Source organism: Lonchura striata, chromosome 11 (genome assembly GCF_046129695.1).
Source record: "Lonchura striata isolate bLonStr1 chromosome 11, bLonStr1.mat, whole genome shotgun sequence".
NCBI classification, from domain to species: Eukaryota; Metazoa; Chordata; class Aves; order Passeriformes; family Estrildidae; genus Lonchura; species Lonchura striata.
This window is the reverse complement of record NC_134613.1, coordinates 2,980,372-2,996,758: the sequence shown is the minus strand read 5'-3', so window position 1 is coordinate 2,996,758 and position 16,387 is coordinate 2,980,372. Positions and strand designations below refer to the sequence as shown.

General features: G+C 53.3%; 1 protein-coding gene across 1 annotated transcript; it reads right to left on the bottom strand.

Annotated features, from left to right (window-relative positions):
* Nucleotides 1–15,220: 15,220 nt before the first annotated feature.
* Nucleotides 15,221–16,153, bottom strand: LOC110483739 (olfactory receptor 14J1-like). Its single transcript, XM_021553851.3, has one exon. It carries the CDS (start codon nucleotides 16,151–16,153, stop codon nucleotides 15,221–15,223), a length of 933 nt encoding a protein of 310 aa, XP_021409526.3.
* Between the last annotated feature and the right edge of the window lie 234 nt (nucleotides 16,154–16,387).

Below are 16,387 nucleotides of genomic sequence, written 5' to 3'. Positions count from 1 at the left end.
TCTGGCAGCTGGAGCAGGCTTAGGGAAGAGCCTCCAAGGTAGGGCTGGAGCCCTTGGGCTGTGAGCAGAGCCTGAGGGAGCTGGGCTTGTCCAGCCCAGAGCAGGGAAGGCTGAGGGGCTCCTCATCCCAGCCTGGCAGTGCCAGCGAGGAGGGGATGGAGAACACAGAGCCAGGCTCTTCACTGGGGGCCTGGTGGGAGACAAAATCCAATGGGTGTAAGGGGAAAGAGGGGAGATCAGCCAGGCCAGGAGGAGATGAAATGAGTCAGGCTGATTTCAGCATTTCCTCAGCACCAAAATCAGCCTGACCTCCCTTCTCCATCCACCACTGACAGCTTTGCACATCAGGAATTGTTTGAGCTGTTTTCCCCCCACTTCAGGATGAGCATCCTGATACAAGAACCTAACTGTGCATATATTTATCACAGAACCACGTTTGTCAGAAATTCATTCTAGCATGAAAATCACTTGTGGATGGTGGACTCATCAGACTCTGCTGGGACATTGCACATAGCTTAGGGAAGAGCGTGATTGTTATTAAATTGTGTCCTGTTCAACCATGGTCTGTTGGCCATGAAGAGAAACTTTCTGTGCCTCTGAGTCTCACCAGTTCCTGACCCCCAAAGGACACAAACCTGATGAGTTGTGGTTCCCACTCCAGTGGTGGCACTTGGAGCTCCCTCCATCCCCAGAGCAGAGCTCCCTTGTCCCAGAAAGTCCCTGGCAATTCAGGGATGAAGAAAGCAGGACAGGCTGTGGGGATCAGGGGCAGGACATGGCCAGGGATTTGGGGTGGTTGTGAGCCCAGGGCAGGACCCGGCCCTTGGCCTTGGTGAACCTCATCCCATTGTCCTGGGCCCATGGCTCCAGCCTGTCCAGATCCCTCTGCAGAGCTTCATGCCCTCCAGCACAGCCACACTTCCACCCAGCCTGGGCTCACCTGGGAACTGACTGAGGGTGCCCTCGATGGCCTCATCCAGATCAACAAAAAAGAGATTTCACTGACCTGGCCCCAGTCCTGAGCCCTGGGGACACCCCTGGATGTGACTCCATTCCTCAGCTGCTCCATTCCCAGAGCAGCCTGGGCTGAGCAGAGCTGTGGGGCCAGAGCCGGCTGGGCTGTGCTGGGGAGAGGCCCTTGGTGCTTCCCAGAGCTCAGGGCAGCTGGCAGAGCTGGCAGGGAGCTGGGCTGGGCTGGGAGAGCCTGGCACAGAAACCATCAGTGTCCATCTCAGCCTGGCTGAGCGGGCAGGGGCAGGAAGAGCACCCCAGGCTCCACAGGTTCTCTGTGTGGGAGCTGAGCTTGTGACCCCCTGAGCCCTCCCAAGTGCTGGGGCTGCGCCTCCAGCTCCAGAGGAGATGTGACAGATGGGAGCAGAGACAAATAATGCCTGGTGTACTCTTTCTTGGGTTTGCTTATACAGGTGACCTGGATCCATATGTAGATGAGGTGTTTTGTGTCAGATAACACTGGGAATGTGATAAGAATAATATTTTTTAGCTGAAAATTATATTTCACACATAATGCACAATGAGGAAAAAAAATACACATAGGATCAAAAGAGCATCTGAATTTTTCAGAGGACGAGAGACTCATTTATGTTCCAGCAGCCAAACGTGCTCAAATACTTTCCTCAGGGCTTCCTTCAGATGAGAGGTGACCACCAGAGGCCAAGGCCAGCCAGAGCTGTCTGTCCTGGCAGCTTTTGTCTGGGAGAACCCTTGCATATAGGGAATTTTTCAGGGGGAATATAAATTTCGGCCATGAGCACCTGCAAAGATGGATGGTTCTTTTCCATAGGAAGGAAAGCACAGAGCCCCAGTGTTCCAGAAGCTGAAGAGAGGAGGCCCTCAACATTCCAAGATCAGCTGGACCTGTCAGGTGGCCCCTGGGAGGCCAAGCCAGCCAGACCTGTTCCATGTTCCCTTGGTTTCATGGCGCTCTGCAGTGTCCCAATGTTCTGCTTGCTTATGAAGTGTGGCCCCTTCCTTCCATGAGGCCCCCAGGGTGACAATGGCCCTTTGGTTCCACAAGGCCCCACAGTGTCACAATGGTCTCACAGAAAGGAAACCACAGAGCCCCTGTGTTTCAGGATCTGATGAACTCTGCAGTCACCGGAGGCCAAGGCCAGGCAGACCTGTCTGTCCTGGCAGGTTTGTCTGTGACCAACCCTTGGATATTTGGAATTGTGAATGTTGAATCCCAATTTCAGCCATTTGTGCCTGGAGGAGAAGGCCATTTCTTTTCCATAGGAAGGGAAGCATGGATCCCCTGTGTTTGGAAGGCAGGTGAGAGCCCCCCCTAAGGACGCCAAGGCCAGCCAGACCTGTCTGTAATGGCAGCTTTTGTGTTGGAGCAATCTTTGACTATAGGGCTTCTGGAGGTGGAATCCTAATTTTGGCCATGGACACCTGGCCAAAAGAAGAAGATGGATGAAGGATGAAGAGGGACAGTTGTTTTTAACAGGAATGAAAGAGCAGAGCCCCAGTGTTGCAGGGCAGAATAGGGAGACCACCAGAGGCCAAGGCAAGCCAGAGCAGTCTGTTCTGGCAGCTTTTGTCTGGGAGAAACCCTTGCATATAGGGAATTTTGGAGGAAAAATATCAATTTTGTCCATGGTTGCCTATGCAGGAGGGATGGTTCTTTTCCACAGGAAGAAAAGCACAGAGCCTCAGTGTTTGAAGGCAGGTGAGAGCCAGCTCTCAGGAAGACAAGGTCAAACAGACTTGTTGGTAATGGCAGCTTTTGTTTAGGGGCAATCCCTGGATACTGGGAATTTTGAGGGGAGAATCCCATTTTGGCCATGGATGCTTGAATGAGAAGGGCAGTTCTTTTCCATTGGAAGGAAAGCCCAGAGCCCCAGGGCTCTGTTTCAGGGGTACATGAGAAGAAACCCTCGACATGCCAAGGGCAGTTGGACCAGTCAGGCCAAGCCAACCAGACCTGTGACCTGTTCCCTTGGATCCATGGGGCCCTGCAGGGTCAGACCGGCCCCTTGTTTCCATGGGGCCCTGCAGTGTCACACTGGTGGTGTCATATTGGATCCTTGGTTCCATGAGGCCCAGATGTGTCACGCTGGCCTCTTGTTTCCATGGGGCTCCATAGTGTCACAATGGTCCCTTGCTTCCATGAGGCCTTGCAGGGTCACAGGGGTCTCCTTGGTGCCACAGGATCACAATGGACCCTTGGTTCCATGGGCACTCACAGTGTCAGAAGGGTCTCCTTGGCTCCATGGGGCCCTGCAGAGCCCCTTGGTTCAACGAGGCCTCAAAGTGTCAGAATGGCCTCCAGGATTCCAACGGCCCCCACAATGCCACAATGGACCTTTGGTTCCATGGGGTCCCACACTGTTCCATGAATCCTTAGTTCCATGGCCCCTGCAGCTCCTTGGTTCCATGGTGCCACTCAGTGTGACAGCTGCCCCTTGGCCTGCCAACACTCCATAGTGTCACAATGGCCCCTCGGTTCAATGGGGCCTTGTGGTGTCACAATGGCTCAGTGAGGCCTTTAGTGTCACATAGTGTCCCTGATTCCATGAGTGTTGGAACCCTGGATGCTGAGGATGTTAAACTTGCTGTGCTGAAAGGCACAGACTTGCAAGAGAACACTGCATTTGACCTGAGGCTGTGGAGAAGGATTCGAAATTGATTAATAGCACTGGGGTTACAGGTGTGTAGTTGGTTAGAGGTGTATACTACCACAGGGTGGAAAACTTAAGAGTTTGGGGTTTTGGAACACAGTAATAAATATGAAGCAAGATGGAAGTTTTAGGGTGGAGACAGGTTCTTCTTATTTACCTTCTTCTTACCTTCTTATTCATGGGTTTGAGTGAACATGTTCCTGGGAACATGAAAAGTCCACATTGCGGGCTTCGAGGGATCAGTTATTGGGTTAAAAGGGAAAATAATTTTGGTGTAATTTGTAACAAGAGATTATTTGGCCATTTTGTGACTTACTAATGAAAGCCGGCAGAACTCACAGTTGTGAGGCTGCAGCACTGATAAGAAACAAGAAGCACCTGAATCTGAACACTAACTATAGTTTCAAGTACCTTCAATCCTGACCACAACACAGGTAGAAAAAACAAGCAGAGAACCCACACCTAAGGCCTGGCAGTGTGACAACAGACCATTGGTTTCACTGAGCCCCACAGTGTCACGATGGTCCCCTTGGCTCCACGAGGCTCTGAAGTGCCACAGAGGCCCTTTGGTTTCACAAGGCCTTAAAATGTAGAAATGGTCTCCATGGTTCCATGAGGCCCTGCTGGGTCACAATGGACCTTTGGTTCCAGGATGCCCCAGAGTGACACAATGGTGACACAATGGTTCCATTGGACCCTTCATCCCATGGAGACCCACAGTGTTCACTGCAGTCCCCTTGGTTCCATGAGGCCCTGCCATGCTCTCATGGCCCCTTGGTTCCAGTGGGTCCCAAAGTGTCAGAACAGTCTCCATTGTTCCATGAGGCCCCAAAAAGTCACTGTGGTCCCCTTGGTTCCACAGGGCCCCACAGTGCCACAATGGACTCTTGGCTCCATGAGGTGCCACGCTGTGTCACAATGGCTCATGGTTCCATGAGGCCACACAGTTTAACAAAGGTCCCTTGGTTCCATGAGGCCTCCCCGTGTCACAATGGACTTGGAGTTCCATGAGCTTTCCTACTGCCAAAAACAGTCTCCCTGGTTCCACAGTGTCACCATGGTCCCTTTGTTCCATGAGGTTCCATGGCAGAACCTTGGTTCCATGGCCACCTTGGTTCCGTGTGACCTTGCAGTGTCACCATGGACCTGTGGTTCCACAAGGCCTTGCTGTGTCAGAATGGCCCCTTGGTTCCAAGAGGTTTCTCAGGGTCACAATGGTCTCCTTGGATCCATGGTGTCACAATGGACCATTGGTTCAATGTGGCCCCAGTGTGCCAAAATGGATTTTGGTTCCATGGGGTTCTGCTATGTCACCATGGACCCCTTGTTCCATGAGTTTGCACAGAGTCACAGCTGACTCCTGGGTTCTGTGAGGCCCCATGGTCACCAAATCTCTGAAATATCAGAACAAGACTCCTTAACACTAATTTGCTATATAGGAGGTGATCATTTATTCAGGCCTGAGGTCTAGTGAGGGATAACTCCTAACCTAATGTGGACACGTAACTCTGCCAGTGTGTTGCTTATACACAGTCACTAAATGTGTATTACAATTTACCCATTTCCATAAAACCCACCCCAAGTTCCCAGGTTCAGTCCTTGCTTTTTCTATCACTGCACCCTTGAGCCAGATGTCTTCTACACTTCCAATTGTCCTTGCTGGAAAAGCAGCTCCTGCATGCCTTGTTCCTGTGTTAAAAGTTCACAGGGAGGGTAAAAATGGAATTAGACCTTTTGGTATCAAGGCCAAGGCTTTGTGTGGCCAGGCAGGGGCAGCAGGAGGCAGAGCTGCCAGCAAAGGAAGGGCCAGCGAGGTGGGGCAGCCGGGGGTGACGACAGCCTGCAGGGACAGAGGCGCAGGGCAGGGACACCGTGGGACAGCCTGGGCTGCAGAGGGCTCAGGGATGTGCAGCAGCTGCAAGGCCCTGACAGAGCCAACCTGTGCAGCCCTTTGGCCATGGCTGCTGGCCCTGGGCCTGAGGCCACGAGGGGACAAGTGACCCTTGCAGCCCTGGGGCCTCAGTGCCTCCTTGTCCCTGCTCAGCAGCCTGGCAGGGGCCGCCCCATGGTCCTGCCCTTGGCATTGCACATCCCCACGTGCCAGTGCCCATCCCGGGAAGAGCCCTGAGCAATGAGGGAGGGACAGGATCTGCCTTGCCAGGGGCTGGGGCTCAGGCCTGGGCCCTTTGCATTCCTGAAACACATCCAGGTTTGCTCAGCACCAGAGACACCTTTCCCTTGATTGTCCCCAGCTGTCACCTCTGCCTCCAGTGTTCTGCTCTAACTGGAACCTGGGGACACTTTCTCAGTCGTGTCCCTCAGTGGGACCCATTAAAACTTCAAGAAACTTTGGAGTTTTAATTTAACTTTGAGTTCTTGAGAAGTTTTTTGAAAACATGCTCAGGGACTGAGTCTGATGTAAACAACACCAAAGCCCTGAGAGGGTCATTAAAGTTTTCCTATTCCAGTTGTGGAGAAAGATTTCAAAGTGCTTTTAAGAAATACACATTCCCGTTTTAAAGGGTGTATTTTATTACATTTCTCTTTAGGTCAGAGGCGATTGCAGCATTCTGTGATTGATACTGACCCAGGGTCTCCCCTCAGGAGCTCTGGCCTCCTCAGAGAAGCTGTGCCCTGAGCTCTGGCCCAGCGTGGACAACCTTGCTCCACATTGCCCCAGCCGATTCTGTCTGTCCTCACTCACCTGGGACCTGCTGTGCTCGCAGAGCTGGCTGCACCCAGCCTAAGAGGGGCTTTCCCTTTTTCTATGTTTGAAGCAATCTAAAACCCCTGAGTTTCCCATGAAAACAGACACCCTCCTCAGGTGTGTGCCAGCCCAAGGTGCCACCAAAACCACTCCAGACCGGCCCTGGGCCAGCTGTGAGGGTGGATCATCAGCCCCAGCTGCACTGGGCACTGCAAGGGGCTGTGGCCATGGGCACTGCACTGACCCCACTGCTGGGTTTGGCTGCCACGGCAGCCCTGAGAAATTAAACTGTCCTTGGAAACACTGGGGAGGACTGGGACATACTGGGGAACACTGGGAATGCTGTGGGAGACACTGGGACACAGTGGGAGTGATGCTGTGGAGGACTGGGACAGCCTGGGAACATGACGAATGCTGGTGGGGAATCTGGGTGGACTGGGATGGACTGTGGGGGTACACTGGGACAGACTGGGACATACTGGGAGTGAAACTGGGAGTGAAACTGGGGGATACTGGGACAAACTAGGGACATTGTGGGGAAGATTGGGCAACACTGGGGCATACTGGGGATGACATTGGGAGGAACTGGGAGGGCCTGGGAATGAACTCAGGTGTATTGGGAGGCACTGGGCTGTGCTGGGAGGGACTGGAGGGGCACTGGGGCTGTACTGGGCTGTACTGGGGATGAACTGGGCTGTACTGGGAGGGTCTTGAGGGGTTGAATGGGCTGTTCCCGCCCCCGCCGCCTCCCATTGGCCGAGGCTCCCGCCCATCATCATTGCCTCCAATCAGCGCCAGGGATCATGACTTCGGGGGCAGTGCCTGGAGTCTGCGCCATCTTTTCTTTTGCCTACAACTCCCGTCATGCCCCGCAGCCCCATAGAGCCCCATTAAAGCCGGGACTACAACGCCCGTCATGCCCCGCGCTCCACAGAACCCCGTTACCGCCCCCATCTCTCCCGTCAGTGCCCCCCAGACCCTCCGGGACCCCCAAGTGCCCTCAGCGCCCATTCGGGACCCCCCAAAAGCGTCCCCGGATCCCCTGAGTGCTCCCAGCCCCACAGGTGCCCGGTACAGCCACTTCTGGGAATTCCTCTCCTCTCATCCCCCGCGGCCCCAGAGCCCCTCAGAACACAGTTCCGCGCCTAAAATTCCTGCCGCGCCCTGCGCCCTGAGGAACCCGGTTAAATCTCCCCAAGCTCCCCCGAGTGCTCCCCCGGACCCCGAAGGGCCCCAAATTCCCCTCGCTGACCTCCAGGGCCCCGGACCCCCGAGTGCTCCCCCGGACCCCGAACTGCCCCTCGGGATCCCTGAGTGCCCCTCCAAGCGCCCGCCCGGCTCCCCCAGTGGTCCCCAGACCCTCAAGTTCTCTCTGAATTCCCTCCCCAGACACAAAACTGCCCCAAATGTGCCCAGAAATGTCTCCGTGGGCCCCAAAGTGGCCGCTTTCACCCTGTCTGTGAACATAATAAAAATGATGGCAAAAATAATAAAAATAAAGAAAATTAGAATAAAGAGGGCAAAATCAATAGCCAATAGTGGTCAATGGATTAATGAAAGGAATTGTGTTACCTAGAACCAATGACCAATGATTTCTTGGTTGCAAAACCCATATAGAGATTTTTTTTATACAAGCATTAAAATAAAATAATAATAAAGTAATGGATAATATTTTTATGCATAAGCAAAATAAAATTTAAACTGTTATTCAGCTAAAATTAATTTATTAAATTCATTTAATTAAAATATAACTACATTTTAATTATGAAATAGAATGCATAATTTTTTAAAAATGTTTTGGGATGTCTGTCCCACGTGGGCAATATCTGGGGGTAAGGGGCATGTGGTAAATGGATGTGATTCATGCTGAAGGCAAGATGTATTCAATTGCCATCTGTTAGAGGTTGGTTCACTGCATTGCTTATTTTATCTTTTTATTTTCTTCCCTCATAAAGAACTGTTATTCCTGCTCCCATATTTTTGCCTGAGAGTCGCCCTTAACTTCAAATTTATAGCAATTCAGAGGGAGGGGGTCTAAATTTTTTTTCCCCATTTCAGGGGAGGCTCCTGCCTTCCTTAGCAGACTCCTGTCTTTGCAAACCAAGACAGATTTTGGCACCCAACGTGCGGCTCGAGGGCACAGGAACAAAAAAGGGAATAACAGTTCTTGAGTAATCCAATTTCTGTGTGCTGCTACAGAAACCTCGTTCAGCGGCACCCTGTGCTCCAGCCTGCCCTGGTTTGGGTGGCACAGAACCGTGGCTGCATTTCTCCATTTGCAGGCCCTGATCTAAACACGGCTCCTACAGCCAAGGCTGCTGTGGCTGTTCTCCGGTTTGTTTCATGGGTGAATAAGGGGAAGAATTCATGGATCTTTAACTTCCTCTGGGAAGCAGGCACATGGATTCACAGCTGTCACACACTGACTGTGTGCTTTTGGGGTTACTTTAATAGTGGCACCTACTGTGAGGAAATGACACCGGGGGAAATTTTGTCCCAAGCCTTTAACCATCTCTTTGGGTCTGCCCCACCAGTTTGTGAAGGGCTCAGATCCACTCCAAATACCAATGATATCATACAGGGGCTGTGTTGCTGTTAGCCCTGTTCTATTTGGCACTGAGAGACAAGGGAAGATTAACCTGGAAAACCACCCTGACACCCAGCCCAGAACCTGACACGGCCCCAGAGACCAGGGATGCTGCTGCCCCAGAGCCTGACCCTGCCCCACAGCCACCCCAGATATGAACCACCCAGACTGGGTGGGGGTCTGCTGAGGGAGATGCAGGAGATGCTGAAGGAGTGCATTTCCCCAGCTGGTGAGAAGCCCTCCCCCTGCCTCGAAAAAGGAGAGTCTGATGGGGCAGCAGTGGAACCCACAGATGTTACAACTGTCCAGGTTCCAGCCGAGCCACAAAGGCAGCCACAGCCAGCAGCAGTCACCCCTGTAGAAACAAGGAGGTCTAAGATGGAATCAGAGCACCCAGATAAGGGAAGGCCCTCACAACCCACAGGGGAGCCAGGGGTTGCGATCATCACCGAGTCCCTGATGTACAAAAGTCTCTGTAACCTGCACAAGGACATTGTACGATGGAGACGTGAGGCTTATACAACCTGACTGCTTCAAGTCTGAGACCTCATGGGTACAGGTGTCCAGCTGGATGGTGGTGAGGCAAGGAATTTGGGACCCTTAACCCAAGGCTCAGTTATGAATCAGATTTTTGTAAGGGAGCCAGGGTCCCTTTCCCTCTGGGAGCGGATTTTAATGAGTGTCAGAGAGAGGTTTGTCCACAGGGAGAGAATGCAGGAGCACCAGCATAGAACGTGCTGGAAAACCTTGAGGAAGGGATCCAACAGCTGAGGGAAGTGGCAGCATTGGAGGTACTCTTTGGGAGGGATGGACAGCATGATAATGACCCCGACAAGGTCAGGTGCACAGGGCAAATGCTGTGGAGTCTGGCAAGGCTGGGGCCATCTCAGTACACCACCTTCATTGCCACGATTAATGCCGATAACAGCCGAGAGACAGTGGGCTCTGCTGCCAGCAGCTGAGAAATTGTGAGAGTATGTTCCATGGCCCAGTGCAGGCTCATGGCTCTGCTGTGGGCAAGGAACTCAAAGAGGAGATGAGGGAGATGAGGGTGGAGGTGAGGAGGAACAGTTCCCATATTGCCCCAGTGCGAGTCACAGGCCCCAAAGTCAGAGCCCAACGTTCCCCAGCCAGAGAGAGAGGGTACACCCCACGGGCTGGCCTGGGGTTCTTTCTGCGTGACCATGGGGAAGACATGGGAAGGTGGGATGGGAAACCCATTTCTGTCCTGGCACCGTGGGTGTGTCAGCTCAAGGAGGGAAGCACTGACCAAGGGAATTCCAGTGAAGTGAAGGCAGCCTCAAACTCCCATGACCGAGCTGCCGGGTGTGATTTGTCAGATCCCTTTAAAGTACCTCTGCCATGTATACCTAGGAAAGAAATAACAACCAGGGCTAGAGGGGCCCTGCCTCAAGCCAGGGAGAGGCACGGGAAAACCGGATCTTTTGGTCAGTGTGGATCCAATGTCCTGGCACATCAGTGCCACAGAAATATGAAGCCTTAGCTGATACTGGTGCACAGTGTACCCCAATGCCATCAGGACATGTGGGGGCAGAACCTGTTTCCATTGCTGGGGTGACGGGGGGATCGCAGCAATTGACCCTGTTGGGAGCCAAGGTGAGCCTGACTGGGAAGGAGCGGCAGAAACATCCATTGTGACTGGCCCAGAGGCCCTGTGTGTTCTGGGCATAGACTTCCTCCAGAACGGCTGTTACAGAGACCCAAAGGGACTCAGGTGGGCATTTGGCATAGCTGCTGTAGAGGCAGAGGACATTAAGCAATTGAACACCTTGCCTGGAGTGTCAGAGAACCCATCTGCAGTAGGACTCCTGAGGGTGGAAGAACAACGCGTGCCAATTGCCACCTCGACAGTGCACGGCCGGCAGTATTGAACGAATCGGGATGCCGTGATCCCCATCCACAGAATGATCCATGAGCTGGAGAGCCAAGGGGTGGTCAGTAAGGCCCACTCACCCTTCCACAGCCCCATCTGGCCTATGCACATGTCTGATGGAGAATGGAGATTGACTGTAGACTATCGTGGCTTGAATGAAATGACTCCACTTCTGAGCACTGCTGTGCTGGACATGCTGGAACTCCAGCACAAGTTGGAGTGCAAGGCAGCAAAGTGGTACGCCCCTGCTGACATTGCTAACGCGTTTTTCTCCATTCCTCTGGCAGCAGAATGCAGGCCTCACTTTGCTTTCACCTGGATGGGCGTGCAGTACTCCTGGAACTGACTGCCCCAGGGGTGGAAGCACAGCCCCACCATCTGCCATGGACTGATCCAGGCTGCACTGGAAAAGGGAGAAGCTCCAGAACACCTGCAATACATCAGTGGCATCATTGTGTGGGGGAACACGGCAATGGAAGTGTTTGAGAAAGAAGAGAGGATCGTCCAAATTCTGCTGGAAGCCAGCTTCGCCATCAAGAAGAGCAAAGTCAAGGGACCTGCCTGAGACATCCAGTTCCTTGGGTAAAGTGGCAAGATGGACAGAGTCAGATTCCAACTGAGGTCATCAATAAGATCACCGTGATGTCTCTTCCCAGCACCAAGAAGGAAACACAAGCTTTCCTATGTGCCATAGGTTTTCTGAGAATGCCCATTCTCAAGTATGGCCAGATTTTGAGCCCTCTCTACCTGGTCGCCCACAAAAAAACCAATTTCCACTGGGGCCCTGAGCAGCAACAAGCTTTCACCCAGATCAAGCAGGAGATGGCTCATGCTGTAGCCCTTGGCCCAGTCAGGACAGGACCAGATTTCAGAAGTGTCTTCAAAGTGGATAGACTATATTGAAAACAATGCAGAGAGAATTGTTTTGTCCTTTTAAGTTTTCCTACTTATATTTTGATATCATCAATATCCAATTAATATTGACCCCCAGCACCTTGTTATGCAATCTGAATACATATGAAAATCATGATCCTTCATGGCTGACAATCAATAACACTTTGTCCCTACCCACCCCCCACCATTTCCCTCATCCAACCCCTGGCACTCCTATGGATCAGGAATGTTGTGGCCAGAAGGACCAGGGCAGTGATTCTTCACCTGCGAGACAGAGTGAAAATTTAAAAGGGTAGAAATCCATTTGGATTTAGGTGAAATGTGCTCCTTTGAGCTTGCTAACATGAGTGAAATATTCTGTTTAGTCTGGTAACTGCAGCACTAGCAAAGTTGCCCTAGCTAAAGAGAAAGAATGCAAATTTCCACACTAAAAAGAGATAAGAAAGACTCCTTGGGCCTTTAAACAGACCACGCAGAGTGACCCAGGAGCTCTTTCTGTACTTTCTGACAAAAACAAGTGTAACTAGCTGTAAGTGTAACATGAAATCATCAGAATGAATATGCATTAACCTATTGTGAAATTCTATGACTATGGAAATTAATTAAGGGTAATAAAAAAGTTTTGGGACTTCTTAGGGGTGTGCATGTCCATTGAAGGGCGATGAGTCCCTACATGTGTCCAGCGCTGCAAATAAACATACCATTCCCTACAAATCTTTATTGGAATTGTGGGGTTTTTATTTTTCATCCATGTTTCACCTGTGCTGGGCACTGGTTGGGCAGCACCTCGAGTGCTGGGTCCAGTTCTGGGGTCCCCAATTTAGGAAGTGTCGGAGTCCAGGACACTACAGCACCAAGGAATTCAATGGGGCACTCTGAGGCTTCATGGAACCAAGAGGCCACTGTGACCCTGCAGGGCCTTGTGGAACCATGCAGAGCTTTGTGACAGAGCAGGACCTCGTGCCATTGTGAACCCAGGGAACCAAGGGGCCAGTGCTGCCCCTCAGGAACTCACAGAATGAAGGAAACATGTTTGACACTGTGGTGGCCCTTGGGACCAAGAGGCCATTGTGACACTGTGGAAGCAAGGAGAGCATTGCTGCCCTGCCAGACCTCATGGAACCAAGGATCCCCTGTGACACTGCAGGGCCTTGGGGACCACGGTGACATTGTGACACTGCAGGGCCCAAGGATCCAAGGGACTTTGTGACACCAAAGGGTCCCATGGAACCAAAGGGACATTGTGACACTGGGAGGCCTCATGGAATCATGGAGACCATTGGGACACTCTGGGGACTCATGGAACCTGGTGACACGAGGTTGTCTGGGAGTGTTGATCTGCTGGAGGGTAGGAGGGCTCTGCACAGGGCCCTGGACAGGCTGGATCCAGGGCCCAAATCCAACAAGGTGAGGTTTAACAAGTCCAAGTGCCGGTCCTGCACTTTGGCCACAACAACCCCTGCAGTGCTACAGGCTGGGGACAGAGTGTCTGGACAGCAGCCAGGCAGAAAGGGACCTGCAGGGACTGAGGGACATCAGGCTGGACATGAGCCAGCCGTGTGCCCAGGTGGCCAAGAAGGCCAATGGCTCCAGGCCTGGATCAGGAATGGTGTGGCCAGCAGGAGCAGGGCAGTGATTCTTCCCCTGTGCTCAGCACTGGTTGGGCAGCACCTTGAGTGCTGTGTCCAGTTCTGGGTCCCCAATTTAGGAAGGACATGAAGGGGCTGGAGCATGTCCAGAGAAGGGCAACAAGGCTGGTGAGGGGTCTGGAGCACAAGTCCTGTGAGGAGCGGCTGAGGGAGCTGGGGTTGTTGATATTGGAGAAGAGGAGGCTCAGAGAAGAAAAGGTGGTGTCAGGGCACACGTTGGACTTGATGATATCCAAGGTCTTTTCCAACCTTGCTGGTTCTGTGATTCTCTGAAACCACCCTTGGAGAAGTTGCAGGAGGAGCCCTGGGCCTCCTCTTCAGAAGCTCCAGCAGCCCAGGTCCCTCAGCTTCTCCTCACAGCCCCAAAGCCCATCCTGTCAGTCCTGCAGAGCCTCTGCAGCTCCTCCTCACTGCCCAGAACAGGGAGCCCCACAGCCAGACACAGCAGCCCAGATGTGCCCCCCTGGCCTGGGGTGCCTCTGGCAAGGGAGCAGCACCAGGCACTGCAGGAGCCTGCAGACAATTCCTGCAGCACTTGTGGGATGATCCTGCTCCCCAAGGGACGTTCCCACGGTGCCAAGTCAGGAACTGCAATGGGGAGTGGGGCCAGAGAGGAAAGGGCAAACAAGGATGGGCCGTGTGCAGGGGAGGGAACAGGGGTGGGCAAGAGGAAGAAATTTGCATCAGGAAGAGTAAAGAGAGCAAAGGTGAAGCCAAGGAAATGTTCAGGGCTGTTTGGGGGTGGCTGCCAGGCAGCCCTGGCTCTGAACAGCAGCGTCTGCAGTGGGACAGGAAACTCCCAGCTGATGGAACAAATTTTCTGGCTGGCTGCAGAGGCCAGGACAAAGCTGAGTGGTTTCCCTGGTGTCCTCCAGCCCTTCCTGGCCCCAGGAGATGATGGCATTTGTGCTCCCTCAGGTTCATGTCCCCACAGCCCCAGTATGGGGGTGCTCCCGCCTGCTGTGTGCAATGCAAACAGGGGCTGCTGAGCCAGTGCTGCCGTGTCTGTGCCTGCAAGGATGAGGCACCTCTGTGAGCTGGGGGAGAGGCCAGGGCTGCAGAGGGGGGATGTTGTTGGCAGCTCCATGAGGACGCTCTGGGACGCTGCCCTGGGCTGTGCAGCACACTGGGGATGGATCAGCCCCTGCTCTGCTGCTCCTTCCCGTCTCCCCCAGGGCCCTTGCAGAGCACTAGCCATGCTGTTTGCCCCCAGCCTGCCCACGGCCAGCCTGGGGCTGCTCACGGGGGTTTTCTGTGCTGAGCATTGGCCTGGCCGTGTTCTTGAGAGAGCCTGGGCAAGGAGCCTGGAGCCCCCAGGCCCTGCCCTGAGGCGTCAGTGCTGCCCCAGCAGTGCCCATGGCCTGTCCCTGCTGCAGCCCCGGCACTGCCACCCCCAGGACTGTGCCCGGCCCCGAGAGCACTCAGGCCCTGCAGCAACACCAGGGCCACCAGGGCAGCGGGGCAGGGCCACGGGAGCAGCACTGGCAGCACCAAGTGCTGCTGCTCCTGGGCACAGCTGCTGTGCCAGCCCTGATCTGCACCAGCTCTGCACACAGACATTGCTGCTGCAGCTCCAGAGAAGGCAACAAAAGGGCATCTCTGCAGAAAACTGTGCTGGGACATCCTTTAGTTCCTTGAAAGCCACCGAGAGCACAGCCCCTTATTGGCACAGTCTGTGGGCACAAGGAAGTTGGGGAGAAACAAAATGAGAAATGGCACAAACAATGACATTTCTTTGTGAACAATATGAAAAAATTTAAACAAAGAAAAAAACCACCAAAATAAACCTACTAGAATTATAAAAAAATTACTTTTATTACAAGTGATTTGCAGAAATTAGCCAGCCGTTTAATGTTCCTGAAAGCATGCAGTCATCAATTTCCTCATGGCAGCCTTGAGCTCCTGGTTCCTCAGGCTATAGATGAGGGGGTTCAAGGCTGGAGGCACCACCGAGTACAGAACTGACAGGGCCAGATCCAGGGATGGGGAGGACCTGGAGGGGGGCTTCAGGTGAGCAAATACAATAGTACCGGCAAATAGGGAGACCACGGCCAGGTGAGGGAGGCAGGTGGAAAAGGCTTTGTGCCGTCCCTGCTCAGAGGGGATCCTCAGCACAGCCCTGAAGATCTGCACATAGGAGAAAAAAATGAACACAAAACAGCCAAATACTGAACAGGCACTAACAGCAATGAGCCCAAGTTCTCTGACATAGGAATTGGAGCAGGAGAGTTTGAGGATCTGGGGGATTTCACAGAAGAACTGGCCCAGGGCATTGCCATGGCACAGGGGCAGGGAAAATGTATTGGCTGTGTGCATGAGAGCATTGAGAAAAGCACTGGCCCAGGCAGCTGCTGCCATGTGGGCACAAGCTCTGCTGCCCAGGAGGGTCCCGTAGTGCAGGGGTTTGCAGATGGACACGTAGCGGTCGTAGCACATGATGGTCAGGAGGAAATACTCTGCTGAGATGAAGAAGAGAAAGAAAAACACTTGGGCAGCACATCCTGAGTAGGAGATGTTTCTGGTGTCCCAGAGGGAATTGTGCATGTCTTTGGGGACAGTGGTGCAGATGGAGCCCAGGTCGCTGAGGGCCAGGTTGAGCAGGAAGAAGAACATGGGTGTGTGCAGGTGGTGGCCGCAGGCTACGGCGCTGATGATGAGGCCGTTGCCCAGGAGGGCAGCCAGGGAGATGCCCAGGAAGAGGCAGAAGTGCAGGAGCTGCAGCTGCCGCGTGTCTGCCAGTGCCAGCAGGAGGAAGTGGCTGATGGAGCTGCTGTTGGACATTTGCTGTGGCTGTACATGGGCACCTGTTCATGGAGAAAGGACAGGGACAAGTAAGGAGAGGCTGCCTGGGGCCAAACCTGGGCCATTCCCTGCTGATTGTCCTGCTGGGACTCACCCACCCTTGTTCCTGCTCTGGGAAAACCTTCACCCAGGTCCCTGTCTGAGCTCCAGTTGTGCTGGCTGAGTGTGCCAGGAGCAGCCAGGCCTGTGCGTGGGGGCTCTCGAGGAGCCATC